The following is a 25,723-nucleotide window of genomic DNA, read 5'->3' on the forward strand; positions in this document are numbered from 1 at the left end:
TGTATTTTTTGCATCGTCACAGTTGTAAACTGACGTTGAGAAACGAATGGAAGGTTATTTTCAGTCTCAAAGGAGATGCGTGTGCGTTCGTAGACGTTCAATCAGACGCTAACAGGATTGGTGTATTTTGCAAAGAAATTCAATCGAAAAAAAACGAAAATCAAAGGATAAGAGAGATCGACACAACACATATTAAACTTTGATTTGATATAACGTAGAGTGACAAAGCAAAGGACACGTGATTCAAACCTGAATCATATTTGCAACGAGATATAGACAATGTGTAACGCAATTCTAGTGAAGCAAATGTGCGTACATTGTTTGTAATTTCAAATATAATTTATATGTAGAGTCAATGACAACTAACCAATAATGAAGAAAATAATGGATTATAAAAACTAAAAAAAAATATTTGTTTGATTTTAACCCTTAATTCGATGGTGTCCAGTGTGACGAACAAGTAATTAAAAACATCTACTGAACTAGTTTAGAAAATCACATAAGTATGACTTTACTAAATAAAACAGTTGTTTTGCTACAAAAATTTTTGGTGGATTAGGGGTTAACAAGAATTTTATATTTAACATAAAAAAATCTTGTTATATATGTAAAACGCAAGGACGGGCTTAGAATGTTATCCATTATTTAAGACGACAATCGTGATCCATTTCATAATATTTTTATATTATACCGAATTATTTAAAATTTCGCTATTATTGTTTCATATTTTTTTCAAATAAAAGGTCTTTTATCCATTTTACCAAACATGAAAACCACTATTGTAGCTAATTAAATTGAATTCGGATTGTTAGACATAAGATAGGAACCGTAGTGCCTGTAAGATTTTTTGCGGTATAGCTAACAAGCCAATTAGGGATATTCAGCACGGCATTGCGCCAAGCTGTATAGAGCTGGGGCAGAGGTGCGCCAGGAATGACCTAGTTCCCAGCCGGCGAAATGTCGCGTGCCCTGGAAGGTGACCCATATCCCAGCTGGGGGAAACGTTTCGCTGTGGATTCCCCGCCTTTTTTACGCCACACCTGCGATTATACAGCCAGTTGTTGGTTATTGTTTGCCTTTTGAATAACACTTGGTCGAAAGCTTTCCGTTATGAAGCGAAAAATATTTTTATGGTAAAGCGAATTGATTTTTTCTCAAGGTTACAAAAACTTAATGTTTTAAAAGTGTCTTTATTGTAGGGGTATATCGAAATTGGTAATCCCAAGAAGAGATGAAAGAATTTCATAAATTATTCGACTTTGAAAATGGTCCATGCGCACGTTGGCATGAGATTAAGATGTTCATTATGTATATACTTTTAGTTTAGTTTAATTAATAGATGAATTGTTAGTTCTGTGGTGTTGTAAACAAACTATGCGTGTACGAATCCGGCGCATTGCGTGTAATTGAAACGCTCGCCGGCTGGGGGTTAATAAATTGACCGAATTAATGTTGACGCACCAATTGAGGTTGCTATGTATTATATATTCTACGAATTATTTGCGGTTGTTTGTTTGTATGTCATAGAAAACTAAACAATCTAAACATTGGTAATAATTATTTTGTTATTTATGTTACTATTTATTTAATCATTCGATAAACAGTAATCAATAATATGTAGTTATCGCGTAATAGTTCAGACTACACCTAATAATCAATCTTACTAATAGTATAAATGCGAATGTTTGGATAGATGGCTGTTTGTTGGTATCACCAGAACGGCTGCATGCATGATGCAATTTGTAATAGATGCAGAACATAGTCTGTAAGAAGATATGGGCTACTTATTAAGTTTTTTCAATTCCTCGCGAATAAAGCTGTGGGTGACAGCTAGTAAAACACTAAAGTTAAAGCAAAACATGAAACACAACAACATTAAAAAGTAAAAAAAATGTGAATTATTGAATTATCTTTGAAACCTAAGAAAATCTTAACCAAGTGCTCTTCAAAGCTCTTGGGCTCGCGATTCCGTAATAGAAATCTCGTGTGTGTAAGCTCGATTAAATCCTCTTTGGTCCTCTTTAGTTGAAGCTATATTGCAGTAACTACGTAATCCATAGAGATGTGACGATAATCCGCAGCTCGGGTGTACACGTATTGACCGCAACCCCTACCCATGTCAACTTTGACAATGCCATTGGAACTTTCTTAACTCTATCGATTTAACTTTGTTTGAAACTAATGTGGTTCAAAGTTCCCTTAACGTGCTCATATGTTACTAATATTATAAATGCGAGTCTTTGAATGGATGGATGAATGTTTGTTTGAAGGTGTCTCCAGAACGCCTGCATGGATCTAGCTGAAATTTGGTATAGAAGTAGAACATAGTCTGGAAAAACACATAGGCTACCTATTAAGTTTTTTTTAATACCGCGCGGATGGAGTCGCTGGCGTCAGCTATTAGGACATAAATGGCATTTGAGAAAGGTTCAAATATTTAGGTTATTTGTCATGACAAATAGATTTGCAATAATTCCATGCATACGAGTACAAATATCTATTCTGAGTAATCTATTCGTCATTGCAATTAGCAAAAAAAAACATTTTTTTTTATCAATCAATATGTAATTTCGTGATATCTTATCAAAATTACGTCACCAAGTTTTTGATATGTGAAAGAATTGCGTCATTGGTTGTGACTGCCGCACTAAGGATTGTTTAATGATTACTTAAACACTCGCTTAGTGTAAAATTTGCATGAAATTATTTGCATTTAAAATTAAAAGTAGTAGAAAGTTTGTACAAAGTTGAGTACTTTTTATTTTTCGTTTAGTTTTTTTTTAATTCGCTAATGAGCTGTACAAGTTGAATTTACTTTAAAAATGTCTAATGACTTATTGGACTGTCTATTTACGTTCCTTAATTAGTTATTAAATATATTCGGTATATTTTATTTCATAAAAATTTTACTTTGAATATTAATAGATAAATGCGAATGCTTGGACGCCAAAGTTTGTTTCACACGTATCGTACTTAAGTGAAAACAATGGAATGATATTACTAAAATACAAACGAACATTGAGTTTCATATTCGGACTAAGGCCTTCTTCTTCTTCTATTGCTATTTTATCTATACATATAACTTCTTACTAATATTATAAATGCGAATGTTTACTTGGATGGATGTTTGTTTGAAGGTATCTCCAAAACGGATTAATGGATCTCGATGATATTGCATCGATGTAGAACATAATCTGGAAGAACACATAGGCTACTAATTAAGTTTTTTTTTAATTCCGCGCGAACAGCTGCAAGCGACAGCTAATAATTACATATAACAATGTAAACATACTTTGACGATGTAACTTTCACTAACAAAATGTGTATATCAGTTAACATAACTTGTTGCTGACGAGGACTGCGGTGGCATGGAACGTTTGTAACTAATTTATTATTGAACAGTTCGCAATAGTTGGTAATAGACTACAGTGACGATTTGATAAGCAATGCTAACTAGTGTTGGGAAATTTTATCGATATATTCTAGTGGCGAGTTTTACGTAAATGTTGGTTTTAAAGTATGTATGTAGAGTCAATTATAGTAATCTCAACTGAATCCAGCGTAATTTTGACAGTTTCCTGGAGTTACTAGAAAACAATCTAACAATGATTACGTATTTCCATTTGGTACTGTCTTCAAACCCTCGTCACTTCTATGTTAATGTGCGTTTACGTGTGCATGTGGTCGTTTACAGGTGCTATTAATACTCTCTGGTGCTCTTAATTAGACATAATTTATAGTTATAATATTGAATTTATCTAAATAAGTATTTAACTTTTGGTTCCCATCTCTAGGGTAGTGATGTGCGGTTTTATTTATAGTATAAGGCATTGTCGATTGTAGATGATTATTGAACCGCAACCACTGCAAGGTCGTGCCGCTCACGTAACGTTTCCGCAACCCGACTCCGACACGACAACCGATGTGTGACTACACTAATGCAATACTGCATCGTATAACCAGTTTAAACTGGTCTATTGAAATTAATTCAAAGATAGAAGGCGACAGAAAGTTCAAAGCTTTTAGTGACAACGTTTGCTTTTTTTATTTTTGGTGTAACTTTTTAATCGTTGAGAAAGATGTTAGGATTTATGGTGAATAATTATGATTGCTTATAATATAATGCTGTATTCTACGATAATCATTTTTGTCCCAAGTATTTGATATTGCAATATATCTTGTGCTAACGACTTGTTAAAGGTAATATTTTTTCCTTAATATACTTGATATTATTTATGTAAACGGAACGGTTATAGGTTTTGATCGTTGTGTGCTTTGCCTTTGTTCCCTGCGAACATAAAACAGTTAAGTTATGTGTTATTATACTTGGTGTCGAATAGTTCGGAGTTGCGATCGATGTTTTATTACTGATTGTATTTTATGAGTCACGTTGGTACTACACATAAATGCTGCTAGTGACAGGACACTAGTTTGTTATTTGCACTTACTTTGTTTTGATGGATGATTCATTTTTTTCCTTTTTAATATTTTATTATACAAAAATTAAGTTCTTACAAGTAATCGTTTTATGGACACCATGTATATGACACCAAATATTTTTTTTAAAACATAACATTATATGTCCTTTTTAATAATAAGACAATTGATGGCAATTGATAACTTTCACTGATAAAAAATTCAAAGAAGAATCTTTCGAAATTCAAAGAAGAAAAACAAAACAAAGCTATGCTCTACAATTATATTTTAATAACAGAGCTTTTATCGTCACGCAAATATCTCGTAATGTTTAGTAACAAATTGTTTAACCTCAACACGTGCTATCGGCTTATACCTCTAATGCCGCTAATCCAACCCGGAAAAAACTAATAAGCATTGTATTCCAATTGTTTGCATCGAGTTTAACGCTTGTTTGAGCGAATTATCGTTCGTGAGCACAGGGTGTTGCCGTTTTAATAACGTAATCAGATTTCCGCGCCTCATTCCGTCGCCAGCGGTCCGATCGGATTCATCACAATCGGGTGCTCGCAACAGTAATGGACCGTACGCGGACTACATAAGATTCGTTTGAACGGGATAATTGATTTAGAGTATCCTAAAGTGGGGTTCACGAGGTGACGTCTCGATAATATTCCACACCAAGGGTGGTCGTCTCTACACGTACCTAGACAAAACCTCCCCGCAGCTGCACACGACTGGTGAGTGAAACAAAAGATAAGCTCAGCAATTTGTCCGGGCCGTGCTCTCCCAGTTTTGAACCCGCACCCTCGGCTAGAATTACGTCACTTCCCCCCTTTCCATTCACTTCCTCCACTTTATATTTTAAAACGTAAATTATTTGCTTGCGCTGACAATTCGCTTACTGCGATAATATCTGAATAGATTTCCAGATATAGTAGGACAAAAGATTTTTCTCTTTCAATATTGTTTTGTTCTTTTAAATATGACGAACGTTTTTGTATGTGTCAATTCATTTTGTAGTATAAAAAGTCAAAAATTATTATATAAACTGTCCGTGGAATTTCAATAATCTTAAGATGACTGCTTTTGGAGTTGCACGAAACAGTCTGCATGCATGATGAATTCTCATTATTTTTTTTTAATTTTAACTTGTATTTTAAAGCACTGTTTTTGGCTTTGTAATTCCAAATACGGACATGAATTAATGGGGAATTAAATCGACCTTCATATCCATAACTGTGCACATCTTGTATTTTCCATAAAAATATTGTACACGTACAAAATGTAAATATTTTTTATTCGTTATTTTTTTTATCATAAGGTGGCAAACGAGCGAGCGGCTACCTGAAATCGCTGAAATAGCGAATTGACCGTTGCCCATAGACATACGCAATTGCATATGCGTTGCCTACCTTTAATCGACGGAGGAAAGGATGCACAGACAGAAAATATTTTCTCTTTTCAAGCATCCTCTCGCCCGGAAAGTCCACTTCCACTTCCTATTCTTTCCTTCTAAGAAAAAGGGTGGGAAGGAAAAGAGGACTAAATTAGGCCTCCGGGACGCAATCATAAAAGTGTGGTGTTAGTTTAGTGTCGATAATTTATGTGTCCGTATGATTAAACTCAGCAGATTCTATGTTCCATTTTTAACGAAGATAAAATATGCATCTAACAACACACAAGGATGTCAGATTGTCTCCTATTTAAACGACTACGGAACGTTATTGTAATCTTATTACGGCATGCATTGTATCGAATTAGGTTATGCGAGGTCGAGTGAGTTTATCTATGATACTGCAACATGCATGCAACATATCCAGCAATTTTCAAGTTGAACTCGACCGCAAAACAGATATTGTGAACATTTTTCTTATATAAGTAACAAGAAAGGAAATTGTAATGTTATATTTTCTAAAGAACATTTAATAAATCCTTTTTAAACTACTAGTGGTGAGAAAATGCAGCTAAAAAGTTCAAGAATTTAGGGTCAAAAAAATTTGTATTTTGTATCTGTAATTTTTAATAATACATTACAATATTGAAAGTAAATTAGATCTATTATATAAAGTGATGTTAATATCTAAAATTTTATTTAAAAATGATTACATAATTTCACCTTTATCCGAACACTGTTAATATTATAATCATTCAACAATTAAAAATTCAAGAGTACCGTTGAAAATGTGCAATACCCCTGGAACCAGAATACGCGGCGCGGTTGATTACATTTAAATAATAAATGCAGTATCCACAAGATACCTGTGTTTGCGGAGTATCGTTGACTGTTTACATACAGTGATAACAAAAAATCTAAGCGATATAACAAAGCCTGAGCAAATGTGATTGTATCATGACTTAGTGTAAGATAATTGTTTGCGTTAGATTTAAGGTACATTATTCCTAGTTGCTATGAACATGTGATAAACTACAAAAACTTTAATAAATCAATTCTTATGTAAGATTATGTAGATATAAGTATTCGGCTGCGGTGTTGAACAAATTTTTTTCCTAGAGACCTTTTGGATTTCTTCCACATTGGTAGAGCCCGCTTTAACATCTCGTACTAATTGGCCCGGCTCGCCCGGTGAAATACCACGACCATGCAGAAGACAGGCGTCAAGTGGAAGCAATTCCGCGTTTCGTCTGATGAGTGTGCGTTCCTGGGGCCTAATTTAGTCCTCTTTCCCTTCCCACCCTTTTTCTTATAAGGAAAAGATGGGAAGTGGAAGTGGACTTTCCGGATGAGAGGATGCATGGAAAGGGAATATATTTTATTTCTGTGCGTCCTCTCCTCCGTCGATTAAAGGTAGGCAACGCATATGCAATTGCGTATGACTATGGGCAACGGTCACTTCGCTATTTCAGCAATTTCAGATGGCTGCTCGCTCGTTTGCCACCTTGTGATATAAAAAAAAACATAAAAGCTTGTTATGACTAGTTACGATAACTCAATGATCTTTGTAAAGTTTTGGCATCGTTTTACAGTAGTTTCGTATTTCGTCAGTGGAAACGTTACAAGATCTGTATCGTAACAATAACAATTGCTAATACTCTGTTTACTACCGAGATGTTTTGACTGGTCCAATGGATTCTGTAAAGTGATATCTTTGTTATGATCAAGCTTTGTTAGCCTTTCGTGTCAGATATTAATGAATGAAACAATTACAATTGAAATTAAATCTTTATTTGTATAGTACTAAAGACATTTAAGCACTGTGCTTCTGAGTAAACAAACACAGAAGTACAGACACTGGAACGGATATACGTACCAGCAAGAAAATTACTATCAGTCGAGAAATAAAGTAAATATCCATCAACGGTGTGTCGGCACGGTATGTTACTACTCCTCCATAAATATAAATTCATCCCCTTTTTACGCATATCCATTTATACTTTCTTTGAACTTCCTCTACCATTGTAACCATCACATTCAACTTCATTACTTTTTTGTTAATATGATCCACTAGCGTAACATGTCGAAGCCACGCTAACCTTCTGCTACTCAATTTCTCGATCAATGGCTACTTGCAAATTTCCTGTAATAAAAAATTAGACAGTAAAATAAAGTAACCGCTTCACATAAATTTTAAATATCGTTTTTTTTAAGTTCTGTATAAAAATTAAATTCCGTCGCGTGTATGTACACAAATTGAATAAGCTTGCCAAAATGAAAACCGGGTCGCGTTCACTGATTCAATTGAATTATGAGAATTTCCTTTCATATCTCCCATTCGATGTTTCATATGACTTTATGTTGTGTAATTTATTTATTTACCAGGAAACAATATGTGAATTTAACCAATATTATTACTAATATAATTTGGCGTTTGTAGTTAATTTTTTCGGTTGTTTTACGACTACCACATTCACTGTGGTTTTCATATTTAGTAAATATCAAAAAAATATTACTAACATATTATTGTATGTTCGGAGAAACCATTTATTTACTACTCCATTCGCGCGGAATTAAAAAAAACAAAATTGCTAGCCTATGTGTTCATCCAGACTATGTATATCTATTCCAAATTGTAATCCGTTCAGATCTGGAGATACTTTCGAACATCCATCCATCCATCTAAACATTCGCATTTATAATTTACTATTTTATTGTATATATAGCTAGGTTTGGAACAAGTTTCTTTGTTCGCTTAATAACAATGAGGAAGTGATTTAATTGTTTATATATTGATCTTATTTATAACCTATAGTCGCATATTATGTATTACGATCACTTTGTCCGATTCTGTATTTAATGGCCACTTATCTCCTCTTTATACACAGCTATTAATTTCATCTGTTTCGATTTTATGGACGGGGGAGTGGTTAATATGCATTCCCCTTCAATAAATTCGCATTCCAAATTGCATTTATAAAGGATATTGGTTTATACATCGTCGTATATAAAACATAGGATTGTAATAGAATTTAAAAATACTTGGAAGTTATCCCTTTGTATGTGTTTCTCATTGTTATGTGTTATTTACGTTAATTATCTGTAGAATGATATCAATCTTTCTTAGTTTAACTGCATTTGATATGCTTTGAATGTATTTCCTTATTATAGAAATAAACTGTAATATAGTAGAATTTTTTTCACTGTAAACAAAATAGACAATATCCAATAGAATGTAATATGGTATTGTCTTTTACATTGTTTTAAATTCGAATATTTATAATATGTGTGCATATACGAGTAACTAATTACGATGACGTAGCGATCCGAAGTGGGCATTGTCCTCCGACAAGTCTCCACTTTCTCCGATCTCGCGCCGTCCCATCCCAGTCCCAAACATGTAGCTCCCGAAGATATGTATATAACTTAATTAATTTTGATTGTATGTTATTGTTATAGCAACGAAAGACGAGTCGGAGTGCGAAAGCGGTGAGGGTGGTTGCCGCGGCCGGCAGCAGAACGGCGGCGCGCGAGGCAAGCTGCCCTACAACGGCTACTCCGAGGAGTGCCTCGACCGCCTAGAGCCTAACGGCAATATACCCCACGATAAGGATTCACATTATGGTCAGTATGTCTATCTCTTTCTTATATATCAAACATGATAAAAGCAAATGTGATTACTATATGGCCTGTACAACTCTTGTCTCTATGATATAATACTGCGTCTTTGTTTTTCATTTGTTGCATATGTACTTTTCTCGGACTTACTCTCTTCAGAGTGAATACTCGTAAGACTAGATGTAAATTCAATGGGTTTTTTAAATAGCAAAATATATTCTGAGAGTTTTTCTCTTTCCATTTGTTCATTCTGTCTGCACTTTCTAGCATCTCAATTCACTTCCATAAAGCTGTTACGGACAAAAATCTACTTTATAAGAAATTTAACTTTTAAGCATTTATCCAATAGAAATGATTTTATCCAATCTTAGCTACGTCTACCGTTCTCTAGGGCATTGGGATTCAAAGAGCGGCCATTAAACTGGCCACATTCGCCTCGTTGAATTTATTATTATAGCCTAGGCTAGTCTAGTTGGTCAGTGCTCGACGTGGGATTTAGTTACGAATGATTTAGATTTCATTTAAATCAAATTCAACTATAATTTAGCCAATCTTATTGATGTTGTGCAACGTCAAATTACATGTATTTTATCGTAATAGCTTAAAGCACCAATGTTATTGCAACATTAGGATTTCTCGTGTTTTAGATAAATATTGAGTATTCAAATTTCAAATACCATAACCACAATTGCAAATAACTTTTACATTTGCCTTAACAATTGTAAATAAAAAATAAAAAGCAACATCTCATTTGTTGCGTAAATAGTCTGATTTTATTCGCAAATAAGTAGAAAATTCACAATAGAATCTCTCTAGATTATTAATAAAATATACAAATATTAAATTGTACTCAAATTAATGACCTTTTTGCCTCCATGCGAATGCTAAGGTGTGAATTAAAACAGTGTTGTATAACCAATGAATATGATTTTGTTTCTATACTTATATTTACATCGTACAGCGCAGTCGCGTAGAGTACGTTCATAATTAAGTTATCTGTTCCACTCCAGATATAAACAAACCTACGTTCTACGTTCTTAATTAGTCGTACGCATGAATACCTTGCCCAACAGATGTGTGTGATGGATTTACCGTTCGTGTGTGAAAGGTCTAGTTTATCATCCTGTAATTGTACTGTTTGCTGTAATTTGGTTTTTAATTCACGCGCAATTAAATTCTCGGTCTATTACCTTTAAACTTTCTACAGTGCTGACAATTGGTGTTTTGGTGGGTTTTTTTATTATTTTATATCATCTTTTAAGCCATGTAATGATGTTTATGTTTTTTTATAAAGTTTTCGGCTTTTCCCGTGTTATGTAGTAGAAGAAGGATAATCAAATCAAATATTTGAAGTACAGGGTGTTATAAAAATGTGAAGTTGTTTACTTTTAAATCAAGTTCATGACTGCTTCACTGCCCTTGACAGTAACTTAATTCAGTTACATAACAAAGACTAAAGAGTTTACACTTAAAGCATTATATTGAAAAATATGAATAATTGACTAGTTCTTAGAAATATATAGAACGTAATATGTGATAAAAACATTATTGTATTTACGATCACAACTCTGCCCTTAAAGGGTAGGCAGAAATGATGAAAGTTAAGATATCAAGTCGGGACATGTTTTTTATCGATTTTACGTTTTGTGCTCCTTAGAAAAGTCGGTAAGAAATATAGATGTAAAATTAGCTATTTATGTTGCAATGAAACGTTTCATGTTCTTAGCTTTTCATATAATATTTGCTCGTATTTATGAAAATGTATTGATAATAATATTTATGTATTCATGTGAAGTCATGTTGTGATACATTTATGCGTGGGCCGTAACTGGAACAGCATTCCACGCTCCAATACCATCTAGAAAGGTGCACTCGTGTAACACTGACATTTGTTATAATATTTATTTTTGTATGTCTATAATCAAAGGATTTATTGATTGTTTATTGTATATTTCATTTCTATTGAAGACATATAAAGGGTGTACACGGAAACAAAAAAATTAATACATGGTGGATTACGGAATGTGATTCTTTTAAGTTGTTTTTAGAACTTTTTAGAAGTATATAGATATATAGAAGTTTTAAGATATATGCAAAGTTTATAAGTTTAATAAAATGTCAATGTTATTCTCAATGTAAACCGAGTATCCAACGCCTAAGTATATTGAAGGTTGATAAAATAAACAGCGCACTTTTATAGTTTACATTCAAACTCGTGTTTGATAAATGCATTGGCTGTCCAAATAGCGGCCGATAGAGCGCTTACCATGTGGGGTTAAATCACTTTTCCACTAGGTTCTAGGCTCGACTGCTATTGCTTTGAGCCTCGCCTCTGGAAAGTGTGCCTACATTGCTTTTAGAAATAATAGTCGCTCGCGGCTAACCGCTCAGTGGAAACGGGACCTTATATGCCAGGTCTCAGTTTGACATGTGTAAATATACATCCAGATAAATATTTATGAACCAATCGGGACGCGTGCTCGCCCAATTTCAAACGATCGTTTTTTAGTGCAGTCAATGTTTCTTTGTATTCGATCTTTTTGGTTAGTTTGGAATTTTAAAGTTACTAATGCAGTCGAGATTATTGAATTTTGTATGGCAAAAAACCATAGCTTCAATTTCAAACCGCATAAAAGTCAAATTTCTATAGAAGCTTTAAAAGAGAAAACTTAAATAAATTCTCACTCATTGATTACAATATTGATTGTCAAATTAAATGAGGAAATGACTAATAAATTTATTTCATAATAGTTATATTTCTTTAACATTTGTAATGTTACACATCTTATTTACATTTCCAATGTTTTTACAAACATTTGTGAGTAACTCTTGTAGGTTAGAACGTAAACAAGTTTTGTTTTAGAACCGAAGGGAATCTTGAACGCTGAATAAATAAACAAGCAATATTGGGTCGTATTTATCTTTAGTTGGACAGCGCTTTACATACGGACCAGCCTTAGGGAGCACTCTTTTCTACTATTTACGGGGCTCTATGCTCCTCACGTGTATTTAATGTTTTCCTAAACTACTAAACTACATATAAACTTATACATAAGTGATGTGACGGTAACCGAGTTAGGAGCGTAGTAGGATAGAGATGTACTTTATAAAGGTTTTGAGAAAATATTGGGTTGCTTTGACAAATTTCATTTGATCTTTACATTAAAGTATTTTACTTTGCCGTTTTTTATATCATAAGGCGGCAAACGAGCGAGTGGCCACCTGAAATCGCTGAAATAGCGAAGTGACCGTTGCCTATAGACATACGCAACTCCATATGCGTTGCCTACCTTTAATCGACAGAGGAGCGGATGCACAGAAAGAAAATATTTTCCCTTCCCATGCATCCTCTCATCCGGAAAGTCCACTTCTACTTCCCATCCTTTCCTTATAAGAAAAACGATGGGAAGGGAAAGAGGACTATATTAGGCCTCCGGGACACAAACTCATCAAACGAAACGAATTGCTTCCACTTGACGCCTGTCTTCTGTGTGGTCGTGGTATTTCACCGGGCGAGCCGGGCCAATTCGTTTAAAGATGTTAAACCGGACTCTACCACTGTTGAACCCTTTTTATTCTTTTGTATTTCATCATTATCATTATTCTCTATCTGGATTCGTCTACTGCTGGGCGTACTTAACTCCCTTTTTTGCTGCTGTTGTCCGCGTGGAATTAGAGAAAAATATAATTAGTATCCTATGTGTTCTTCCAGACTATGTTCTACATGTATGCCAAATTGCATCGAGGTCCGTCCAGTCGTTTAGGAGATACCTACTAACAAACATCCATGCATCCAAACATTCGCATTTATAATATTACTAGGATATTAATTTTAAGACGAATTTGACTATTTTCAATCACTGTCAGATTATAGTTTCAAAGTCTTACCTCGTAACCAAAGTTTATATGATGATTAATGCGTGAACCTATCAAATGATTACGTTCAATGTTATGCACGTGTTATACAACAATTTAAAACTATACAATGTATCAGTAGATTACAAAGCGTGATGTAATAATGCACTTATTGTAACTGACTTATAGAACACGCTGTAGCAAGTCTTCCGTGAAGATCGTTGTTATCATATGTAACTCTGAGTTAGAATTATTACTTTTTTTAATATTAGCAGATTTTTTTGTAAGTTTACTTATATTTCTTTTGGCATTCCAACTAAGCTCTAGGCTTGTGCTAAGATATGGTTTACGACAATAGTCGAATGGCGGAATTCGAATCCCCGACCTCGTGATCGGAAATCCGTACCCTTAACCATTAGGCTATTGACGCTTTATCACCTGTGCAATAAAATATGGTTGATTTTTAAAGGGAATGAAAGAGATGACTATATGTTTTGTAAAAGTGATTTTACACCTGATTTACTTCATCAACAAAACCTTTAAATAAATAATTACCATCGACAAAGAAATGAGTAGATGTAATTCCGTCTTTTTCAATTTGATAAACTCATCAATATATTTTGTACTCTAAGTTATTGAGTTTTTTCCTATTTTGAACGTTGCCGATAAAAGCCCGTTTGATAAATAAACTATGACGTGCCCTTTTAACAATTTATTGATTGGTCTGCGGCGTAAAATTCAGCTCGTGAAAATATAATAGGCGGTCCGTTACTCGTTCGAGATAAATTTTATGAGATGGCGTCAATGGGAAATTTTGTTATAGCCTACAGTTCAGAGTTAGTTCGCGTATTTAAACAAATATAGTAATCTGTAATTGTCTAGATAAAAGATTATAAACAAAGGTTTTTACCAACAAAATGTCAACAATGAATAGGCGTTTCTTGTGGTATAAAGTTTCCAAATTTTAAATTGTTAAATTTCTACACGTTTAAACTAAAATAAAGTCGACCTTATGTTCTGTTTAATTCGATAAAGTTTTACTTATATATAATGCCAGTGAGGTTAAAAATATTTAAATGTTAATTTGCTGTAAGCCGACAGAAACCACTAAATGCTGTATGAAAAGCTTTTTCTGTCCATTTTAATTACGCGCACGTCAGTGTTGGCGAGCGAGGTGGGGCATTAACATGGGTTAAAAGGCTCAATAAAAATATACGTTGAGGGTTATGAAAATGACATGTACGATTATAAAAAAGCTTAAGGCTTTTTGGGGTAATTTTTTTTTCCATTTCAGTATATTTTTCTTAATTTTTTTTGCATGAAAATTGGGAATGGTATGTATTATAGTGAAAAACTTGATAATCAGTCATTCCTTTATCCAGACCAGATAATTAAAAAAATGAGCTATAGATAATAGAAGCCGGTCAATCAAAACTGATATTAAAAGAAAATTGGCTATAATGAAACTTAAGGAATATTTTTGTTTGCAAAATATCGCAGAACAACGTAAAATCTCTATCCTGTGCATTTAAATTATACACTTAAAACGTTTTAAGTGGCAATGTGTTTGAGAGGCGTCTGTGCAGAGTTTGGAATTATTCAACGGACGCCGAGAGAAGGCAACTACGACGAGCACTAAACTAATTATTTCACAAAGCTACGAATTTTAACATGATGTTTGTTTTCCAGCTATGAGATCGGTTAACGAGCTTTGCAACGTTGATCTCGTTAATAAAGCCATCTACACACGATCTTGTCTGATTCGTGTGAACATTATCTAAAGCTGTTTAGGTTAAAAAAATGTGACATCAATTAAATTATGCGGCTATATTGTCTATTGTATTTGATATTTACTCATACTAATATATTATCAGTTTCATGATTTCAGTTTTGTTCATGCTAGCTTATGAATAGGAGTATTTAAGTTATATTATACTGTGTTGTTTCTTGCGATATAATTTTTTACAAAGTAATTTTTACATGATTATCCCAGCTATGCCGGCCGGGGCAGCGGGGTTAGCCGCGCCCGGCTCGCCCCGTGACCTACTTGCAGTGGCTACACGCCTCCACGCGAACCTGCCATATTCAATTTGTTTCCGCCTAATAAATTAAAGATGTCACCTCATGTTTTGGAGCATATTTCGGTAGTCATGTTTAACATTTCCTGAAATCCCTACAAAAAATATCGTCATCTCTTTCATTGTCTTTAGAAAAACTGAAACAGAAAACAATATTTTTATTGTTGTTTTGATAGTGGTAAAGATAATCCACTGTAGGTGCCGATATCCAATTTGTTGTATATCTAAATGTCTTGTCTATGTCTTAAAGTTTCATATCTTCTTTTAAATCTATTTGTACGTAGGATTCGCCTCATAAAACGTAACTAGATATAAAATTAGTCCATGTTTCGGTACTGCGTTATAATTTATTTAAATTTAAGTTGATATTCATGTAATGGTTTTCAAAGTTCGTGTATGCACGCCTAAGTTACGCTTTCGTTAGAGACGACGCTTTGAGAAAAACATTTCTTTTGAACGCGACGTCGTTTGGCTGCTTCCCTTTCTTTTGTATTAATTTGCTCGAAGGTCGTTTGCGGGAAATTATGGTGGGATTTTCGGCGCCTTTTTGTAAAAGATTCTGTTCTTTAATGTTTTATTGTTTCTGATTTGTATTTAACTTTGATATTTATAATACAATTCGTTTCAATCAACATTTTTTTTAAATTATTTCAAAAGAATTCAGATTCGGGTGAGAACAAAGCAAAGAGAGTGGCTATTTTATTGTTGGAAAATTTCTTATATGTAAGCAAACTTCAATTGCCATAACATCCAAAACTGAGGAATAACTGCCACTATTAAGAAATTTATAATAGTCAAATAATCAGGCCCTTAGTATAGATGTCTTATACAAAATCAATGGTTCACGTCTTCTTTTACAGACTTATAGCTAACTTTTATGATATTGAAATGTGAGGTGTCATCCCATTCCTGCTTGTCCTGTGTAATGAATATTATATATTTGAACTTTTTAAATAATGATACGTTTATTGTCGTAGAGTGGAGCGGCGGCGGTAACGGGGAGTACCGGGTGCGTCGTCAGTTATCCGTGTCGTCGGACTCCAAGCTGTTAGACGAGGGGGCGCGGGAGGAGGCGCGGGTCGTGATGCGGCCCAAACGCCCGCCCAGGCCCAAATCCGAGGCCTTTCTTGGCCCACATGAACACAATAGACGCACCAAGCGGTTTAGTGCCTTTGGGGTGAGTAACAAACGAGTTATAAGGTGTCTCATATTCTTGAGTTTATCTCACTAATATTATAAATGCGAATGTTTGGATGGGTGCATGACTGTACGGTGTGGTTTGACTGTACAGATCTCGCTGAAATTTCGCATAGAGGTAGAGCATATTTTGGAAGAACATATAGGCTATTAATTAAACCGCGCAGACGGAGTCGCAGGCGACAACTAGTACCTAGATAAAGATGTTTGACCTTTTTTATAATTTTTTAATTTCAGTTTTATGAGTGACCGTAAGATAGTGAATTGAGACATAGCGAATAAGTGATGTTAGACAATACTTATAATGAGTTATATTATCTTTTCTGTCTATAAGTGCTATTTATAAATTGTCATTATAGCAATGGTAAGAGTAATATGTTTTTACTTTATAATCTGTATTTCATCATCATCATACATCAGCTCACTATACGTCCCCACTGAGGGGCTCGGAGCCTACCCTAAGTTAAGGGTGACCATAAGGGGGGCCATAGTCAACCACGCTGGCCCAGTGCGGGTTGGTTGACTTCACACATATCTTTGAATTTCTTCTCAGATATGTGCAGGTTGCATCACGATGTTTTCCTTCACCTTAAGAACGTCGGGTAAATGTACATATGTAAATCGGATATCGAAAAACACATTGGAATCTGTATTTAAGAGCTAAGAATTATTATGATCATTTATTCCAACGATTATGGCCGATTACTTTCCTGTATTCGAGAAATTTCCCTCTTCCGACGTTTAATTTATTAAAAATAATTAAGTCGTAATGGCTACCGCTTTCGTTTCAAGTTTGCTCTATGATTTTCTTTTGTCATCTTTCGACTTTAACTGCATCGCTTGCGGATCTTTTTTAATCAAATTGATGCGGCGCCGGTCTCTAGGGGCCTCGGTAGCTTCGGCTTTGAGGTTTAAACGATTATTGAAATTAAACGACGTCATTTTGTTTCCTTTTTATTGAAAAAAATATAAAAGAATTACATTTAAAATAGCTAACTTTACGATTTTTAGCTAAATTACGATCTGTATTTATTAAAAAAAATATGGAACTCATTTAAGCATTTTAATTTTAATTAGATCAATAAATAAGTAAAAATGATCTTAATTTTTACTATTAGTTTTAATCTTATTAATAATAGTATATAATTTTACAAACAACATTTACATATTAGCCTAAAATTACTGCGGAAACTAAACTGAATTGGCAAAGAGACATCGTCTCAAGTGCTATTTTAGCCTCTCATTCCCCGTACTAAATACGATTAACATACAAGTTGCAATGTGAAGATCCGCTCAACAAGCATACTCTTGTTCTTAAGAACATTTGTAATAACTTTCTCTGGAACAGACAGAATTATCGTATGACGGCAGTATAAGCCGTTTAAACGACACAGTGTGACACCAAGGAGTAATTTATATCGGTTTCCGCGTTGCAACTTTCCGTATATTGTAACTACACTGCTGTGAAATTTGTGTTATCTCTTTCAATCTCTTTGACAATGTAGAGACAGCTATATATGTCGATTGTCAAATTCAATGTTATTGTAATTTTTAATTCACTAATAAGTAACTAATTTTCTGCTTAATTCGTTTTGTATTTTATTTGTCAAGCCAACTATTTAAAAAGTTAAATACCCAGTTATTTACGACAGAGCAACTGAAAACGATAGTTGTTTTTATATCTTATTGTTTAGTTACGTTGATGTACTTTTTTTGTTATTAAAATAAAACACTGTTATTACTATAAATATGTAATAATATTATCGATGTTTATATATTAGCTCAGACTACCTGTGTATTGTATCAACAATTAATCACGTGTGCAAATGTAGTAGAAATCCTGTGAGACGTCTCTGAACGCCTGGTACCTCCACAGAGCGAAGAGCATTAGACAAGACAAATATTTACACGTCCGCGACTGCGAGAAGAAAGCAAAACTGTGTACTAGGAGCCCATAAGTGGTGATACTTGACTAGAGTAATCGTTATAAACAACCGCAACGTTAGTTGTCTGTTTCTTTTCTTTGTAGCGGACAATGTTTGCTTTTCTTTGTTTGAATTTAACGTGCTTCTGCAATCTACAAAATAACCCTTTTTTATCGTTACGTTTAATTAACTTTAATTGTAGTTAAATCTGTGTAATTTGGCGTTAATAAGTGGATTTCACTTTATCGCTTGAACTCAATTATGTTTGTATTCGTGTTGTTAATTATTGGGTTTATTGGTTAATAATTGTTTTTTTTTGGTATTACTAGAATATATGCAACTAGCTGTCGCCCGCGGCACCGTCTGCACTTAATTAAAATAATTAATAATAGCACATGTGTTCTGCCAAACACAACATCCATCCATCGAAACGTTCGCATTTATAATATTAGTAAGACATTTATTTTTAGTAGTAATGATACCGATTCGTGCATCAGAGCATTTTATTACAACCCAAAACCATAACCGTAAGAAGATTATCAGAAATGTGTCAATGCAATACTTTAGATATGTAATACCGTTAACTACAACCAGCCCTCTATAGTAATGCATAAATCAATAATATCAATTTAGCTAAAACGCCTCTAGTAGCGTCTAAGTGCTAGCCATCATAAATTAAGATTAGCGAAGCGTGGCTTTACACTTCTGGCCATGATAAATGGTACGATTTCTTTGTCAACAGGGTGATTCTCCGTTCGGGAAATCCGAAGCGTATATGAAATTGGAGCAGCTCGGTGAGGGTTCCTACGCAACTGTCTACAAGGGTTATAGCAAGTATGTTCCATTTTTTTGCATATATTTCTTTTTAATTTAGTTTATTCGCTCATTTACCATCTATGGTTTCAACCGCCAAAGAAATATGCACGTTATTATAATGTAAAAAAAATCTAGTCGTAAAATTATATGTTTGGTACAATGTCAGTGAAAATAATTCGGTAAATATTAAAAATCTAACCACGTTAAAAAAATGAAGACATAAAAAGACGTAAAAGACATCGTAAACGGTCAGTTCCATTGAATTTATTAATCCAAATACAAAGAGACGTCTAGAAGCGTGCAGGAGAGTATACAATGCAGGCAACACACGTTAGCACGACGGTTTTGACCTTGAAAGTATAACCGAGTTTATAGTATACGTAACTAAAGTTTTGCATGTACGTTATACTAAGGTCGAAATCGTCATCCAAAACCTAACGTGTTTTACCTGCATAAGACACGATAAATAAAACATTTTAAAAACATAATAAAAAAGAATACGTCACAGCTCAGTCGAGTTGCTACAAGCTTAATTATACTGCTGATTAACGAACCGTGCAGTAATGTACCGCTGCTCTATGACGCTCTATAATTCTCCTTTTTTATTTGATAAGGTCAGTGAATTTATAAAAATAGTATCTAGTAATTTTTTTACGTAGAAAAATGTATTATAAAATTGTTTATACTTTGATATTCGTAGACCCTACGAAAATGTAAGTTCAAATATTTGATGACCAAAAAAGAACAAACCCGGTACAACCTCAATTCATCTTACGGTTACAAAGGGCCTGCTAATTTTACTACCATATTGATGAGCTTTGATTAGACGACAGTAATATCAATGTATTAAGATTTTCCTGTACGTCAAAGATTTGCTTTAATAGTCGCGGGCAGCTTTTACGATTGTAAGCTCTTGAGGTCTCTAGATGCATCGGTAGCGCTTTGCACGATCGCTTAGCCCTCCTTTCACAACAAACATTTTGCAATAGCTCGCTATGCAAAACTCATGTCTACGTGCTCGCGATCTGTGTTCCGTGCCAAAGTAAATCTGATTCTACGCGTGCTTCACGCTTAAAAGCTTTTTCAATTACATTTCTCAAACACTTTTAATGTAAGTTTTAAAGATACAACTTGTATTTTGTTGTCTATGCATGATTATTATTGTCGCTTGAGCTTTTAAAACAAACTTTTTTTAAAGAGAGCATATTATTAAAAAAACACAACGGCTTTTTATAAATCAACAAATGGTCTTAAAAACATATTATAGTCTTCCATCTTCTTTTAATCATATTACAATTGTAGTCGTTAATTTAAAAATAACTTTTAGTATTTGAAATAATTTACGATGGTTTCAAAAACGCGGGGGTGTCGTGAATACACGTTTCTAAGAATAACTCACATCTATTCAAGTCAAAGGCGAATTTAACATGCTGTCATTCGCCACAAAGCCGCAACACAAACTTCAACAGGGCTATGAATACGGGAATTTGGTTAGTAGAACGGCCTCATTAACACTCAGAAGGCAATTCCCGGCTCGGGCTATGAATTCTCTAAATTCTATTATCTCGCTCCCCTTTCCTTTACACTCACCAAGTTAGATGTCAAGCGCTTCCCATGTTAGGTTAAACACGAACTCCGTTGAGTAAATCCGTAGTATGAAAACCATTTTATTTTGTTGAAGTATATAAATTACTTTACAAAATAACCTTCATTTATGTCGAACAAAATTCCACAGTAATCGCTTATAAATACTTATAATTGAGTGATTAAGGCTTTAGCAACTTAATGCGATTAAAAGAAAGTTAGTGAACCATTCGCGCCGAACCTTTACGGGCTACGGTTAAGAGCTGTAATCATAGTGTCGGTGTGAAATGTTTATTAATTACTCGATTTAAGTTAAATCACTTTAGTTTTAATACGAAATCGATAACTATTTACACAGACAAATATAGTTATATTAAATCGAAAGGATCAAGGATATGCTGTAACTGTTAGCATTCTATACTATGCAATAGACAGGTTGTATACTCTGTCGTTGTAATTTTAACAGATTGATGATCGTATTGATCTTATGATCGGGATGAAAGAAAAACTCTGTTAAATATAAAAATTACTTTAATTAAAATATCGGAGAACAAATTATAAAATGATAAGACATATCTTTAAATGAGCAATTCCACATATATATATATATAGATATATCATCATTCATTCATATCACAGAATCATTTTTAGAAAATGTCATTTTATTCGTATTTTATCGATAATCAACTTAAACATAAACTTGACTTTTTCTATCGGTAAGATTGAAAAATATTATTCATATTTTTCATAATTTTATTAGTAATTCGTACTTAAATATAGTTTCCAAAAACACAATTAAAAAAAATACCATCTAGGTACTATAGATTATAAGGTCTACATCAGAAAAGGAAGAGACAGATCGGAAACGACACAGAGAATATTGAGCAGTTTTGACGTTTATAATTAACTAGCTGTCGAACGTTCACAGCAAGACAATATCAAGATTAACTTGAGTTTATGTTTCCAGTTTAACGCAACAGGTTGTCGCGCTAAAGGAGATAAGACTGCAGGAAGATGAAGGTGCGCCCTTCACAGCCATACGCGAAGCCTCTCTCCTGAAAGAACTGAAGCACGCAAATATAGTCACCTTGCACGATATTGTGCACACCAGAGAAACACTCACATTTGTCTTCGAGTTTGTGGTGAGTTTACATCTGATGGTAGTGGTACACGAATCAATTTAAAAAGGAATAAAGAAATTATCAGTGTGGTTAGCAGGAATATTTGTGCCATATTGGGCGTAAAGTAACCTCAATATCTCTAACTAACTTTGACTTAATTGTCGATGACCTTGACGATGACCATGACAATGTCGTCTCTCGTCCAACAGCATCATATTTTTTCCTTAAATTTTTGTTTTTGATAATTTGTTTATCGACTAACAACCTTTAGAAAAACTGAACCTTATCGTAGACTACATTAGATTGTTTTTTTGAAGGACACGGATTTATCTCAGTACATGGAGAGGCACCCCGGCGGCCTCAATCACCACAACGTCAAGCTGTTTATGTTTCAACTACTAAGAGGTCTCTCCTATTGCCATAGAAGACGAATTCTACACAGGTACAGTTCCATTCAAAGTTTAAGGTGGCTCGCAATTTTGCATGCGACTCTGCGATCTTCATAATTTTAGATACTTGGGAGATGTAAAGAGATGCAATGGTCGCCTGTAGGCGCCTTTTATTCCACCCGTAATGGGCCTTTTTATAATCACTTCTAAAACCCTTTGTTTTATTAAAGTTAATACACACTAATTATATTTCAATCATGTTGATTACATTTTACAAATATGTGTTAGGTTATTTTTTTTTTTTGTTTATTTTATTTCTTTTTGCCAACAGGGACGTCAAACCACAGAACCTCTTAATAAGCTCTCACGGCGAACTGAAGCTCGCTGACTTTGGTCTGGCGCGCGCCAAGTCCGTGCCCAGCCATACATACTCACACGAAGTTGTTACGCTTTGGTACCGACCGCCAGGTAATATCACAGCTAATTTCGTTTTAGAGTTGTCATTTAGGGGATTGTTTAAGTAATTATTAAATTGCTAACCAATTTCTAACTGAAGTCTTCATAGTCGGATAATTCAAAGTCAGATAAAAAACTATCAGTTGAACGCCTGTCGATAATAATTAGCAAATATTTAATCCTAAAAATTTGCTTAATATGATCAACATATATCATTATACTTATTTTATGCGCCTTAAATTAAAATCTTAAAATACTTGTATAATATAAAAGTTGATTATTTTTCTGAGTTGTGTCGGAGCGATCCGTAGACAGTAAATAATCTTGCCCGGGGCGATCATCGATAACTAACGTCTACAAGTCGATGTGACGCTTTAGAGCGATCGTTTCGAAGAAAAATCGTTCGTCTTTTAAACGTTTCTAAATAAAAATATCTTACTTTTTCATTTAAACTCAGAAACATTGTAAAACTCAAACAAAAATCTTAGCTATACAAACTCAAAGGTATACTTTAAGTAACATATTGAATCAATTATATTTTGACATAAATAACTTAGTTCATTATTTTATTGTTCAATTTGTATTCAATATAACAATCAATGGATGTGTGTGCAGATGTCTTGCTGGGCAGCACTGAATACTCCACATCTCTGGACATGTGGGGTGTGGGCTGCATCTTTGTGGAGATGCTGTGCGGCGTGCCCACCTTCCCCGGCGTCAGGGACACGCACGATCAACTTGAAAAAATATTCAAGGTATGTCAACTCTGGCTATTTTTGTACCAAATACTGTCAGTCAGGAAGGGAGACCTTTAATATACATTTACCGTGGGTTTCTAAGATAAAATTTTCTGTATAAAACATATTGTCATCTCTGTTTAGTCAAAGATAATAACAGGGATGGCGATATGTTGTATACAGAGATGGTCTCAGACCCCAACAATAAGTATGCTAAATCTACTGTAGATTTAAGGATTACCTAAGTACGAGTATATCTATTGGTTTCTGAGATGAAAATCTCACTGTCATCGCTGTCATTATCTTTGATAAAATCAGAGATAAGAATATGTTTGAAATAAGTTAGGTAATGTTGAATGTGGTGTGGGTGCAGGTGGTGGGCACGCCGACGGAGGAGAGCTGGCCGGGCGTGTCGCGGCTGCCGGGACTGCGCGAGCACGTGTCGCGGTGGGGCACGTGCGGGGCGCGCGCGCTGGGCGCCGCCTGGCCGCGACTGCGCGAGGCGGGCCGCGACGCCGAGCGCCTCGCCGCCGCGCTGCTGCAGCCCGAGCCGCAGCGACGTCTGCCCGCGCACAGGGCCACGCACCACGCATACTTCGCCGCGCTCCCGCACAGGCTGAGAGACCTGCCCGATGGTCAGTTCTCCCTACACTTACCATCTTTTAACATATCAAAGGATACCTGTACCCTGAGATTAATAAATAAACTTAGTTAGTAGCATATTCTACATCTATGCTAAATTTCAGCAAGATTCATTCAGCTGTTTCGGATACCTTCTAGCAAACATCCATCCATCCAAACATTCCCATTTATAATATTAGTAGATAAAGATCAACTCCAATTTATCCATTCGATATGTAACAATATATGTGTTGTTGCAGAGGTGTCGATCTTCACAGTGGAGGGCGTGTGCCTGCACCCGGAGACACGGCACGTGGCCATCAAGTGAGACTACGACGTCGCTATTTAGTTGAATCTGTTACTCTTGTTCCTTTGTACGTACACGGCGCCGCGCGCTCACATCTGACGCGCTCGCAGCAACAGAAATACACGAGTGCACGTGTACCGACTAGAGTGCACGTGTACCGACTAGAGTGCACGTGTACCGACTAGAGTGCACGTGTACAGACGCGAGTGTGCGCTCGGCGCGGACCTTATTAGTTAGTACGTTTTAATTCCTATAGTTTTAATGGGGACAGTCGAAAACCGGTTGGTACGTTTCGGTGGACCAAATTTCGTGATAGTACCATCGTCTAGTTTAAATGTACGGGCATCGAATGCCTCTCGGTCTTCAGTTGAACGTCATTCAGTTTGTCCATCCGTCGACTGCTTTCGACTTTAATATTATATTAGCGCTTGTTAAGCTTCTAACGTAATATCCATCCATATAAATCAATTATTCTATGGTGACAAGGTAAACTGATAGGTGTGTACGATTTTTATGTATTTAAATATATATATGAACAGAGCAGTGTGCCATGTATGTCTATTTGTAACTGATTGAAGAGAACGATGAGTTATTTTAAAATATTTTTATGCTGGATAATATGGCTCATAATTTAACAAAAAAAAAACTTTATTTATATTAAAATTTTAAACACTCTGTGAAGGTAATTCTAATACGAGATTTTGTCACCGCGCTTCGATCCTTACGTAGTTACACAGCCAGGCTATTTGCAGACAAAATGTGGCAACTTTCTCGTAGGAAATTGAAAATTTTTCATATCTAAATCTTATGCACACATTCCTTCCATGGTGCTCAAAAAAAAATTATTAATTGCATATTTTTTTAAACATTTCTCAATAATTGTAATGCACAGCTTGCATTGACTCACCAGTATTGCAGTTTTGTTTGTTTAAGTTTTGAAAGCGACCGATGGATCGCTACCAGTGATAGGATGCGAATTGATACGTCTTATCCAAAATAAAATAAGATCTCAAATCGATTAAGTGTGGGACCGTCCTACTGTATTATACTTGATTAGGAAATTCGATGAATTTTAAGTAAACTTAAATTAATCTGATTCTACAAATAAGGTCAGATAGATGTTAATCTGATTCTGTCAGATTTAATCAGCCTTAAGTGTTGACTTTTCATATCTACATTTAAGGGCTCCTTTGGTGTCTAATTAACA

General features: G+C 34.7%; 1 protein-coding gene across 2 annotated transcripts in view; it reads left to right on the plus strand.

Annotated features, from left to right (window-relative positions):
* Positions 1-25,148, plus strand: part of Eip63E (cyclin dependent kinase Eip63E) — a 68,473-nt gene extending 43,325 nt beyond the window's left edge. For both annotated transcript variants that reach the window (XM_013316862.1, XM_013316863.1), the window contains exons 3-11: positions 9,272-9,436; positions 16,341-16,540; positions 19,228-19,319; positions 21,853-22,027; positions 22,324-22,448; positions 22,727-22,863; positions 23,467-23,606; positions 23,962-24,223; positions 24,470-25,148. In XM_013316862.1, the coding sequence (XP_013172316.1) occupies positions 9,272-9,436; positions 16,341-16,540; positions 19,228-19,319; positions 21,853-22,027; positions 22,324-22,448; positions 22,727-22,863; positions 23,467-23,606; positions 23,962-24,223; positions 24,470-24,537 (1,364 nt within the window). In that variant the 3' untranslated portion in view covers positions 24,538-25,148. The remainder of the gene's footprint in view (positions 1-9,271; positions 9,437-16,340; positions 16,541-19,227; positions 19,320-21,852; positions 22,028-22,323; positions 22,449-22,726; positions 22,864-23,466; positions 23,607-23,961; positions 24,224-24,469) is intronic.
* The last annotated feature ends 575 nt before the right edge of the window (positions 25,149-25,723 follow it).

Source organism: Papilio xuthus, unplaced genomic scaffold (assembly GCF_000836235.2).
Source record: "Papilio xuthus unplaced genomic scaffold, Pxut_1.1 DF826945.1, whole genome shotgun sequence".
Classification (NCBI taxonomy): domain Eukaryota; kingdom Metazoa; phylum Arthropoda; class Insecta; order Lepidoptera; family Papilionidae; genus Papilio; species Papilio xuthus.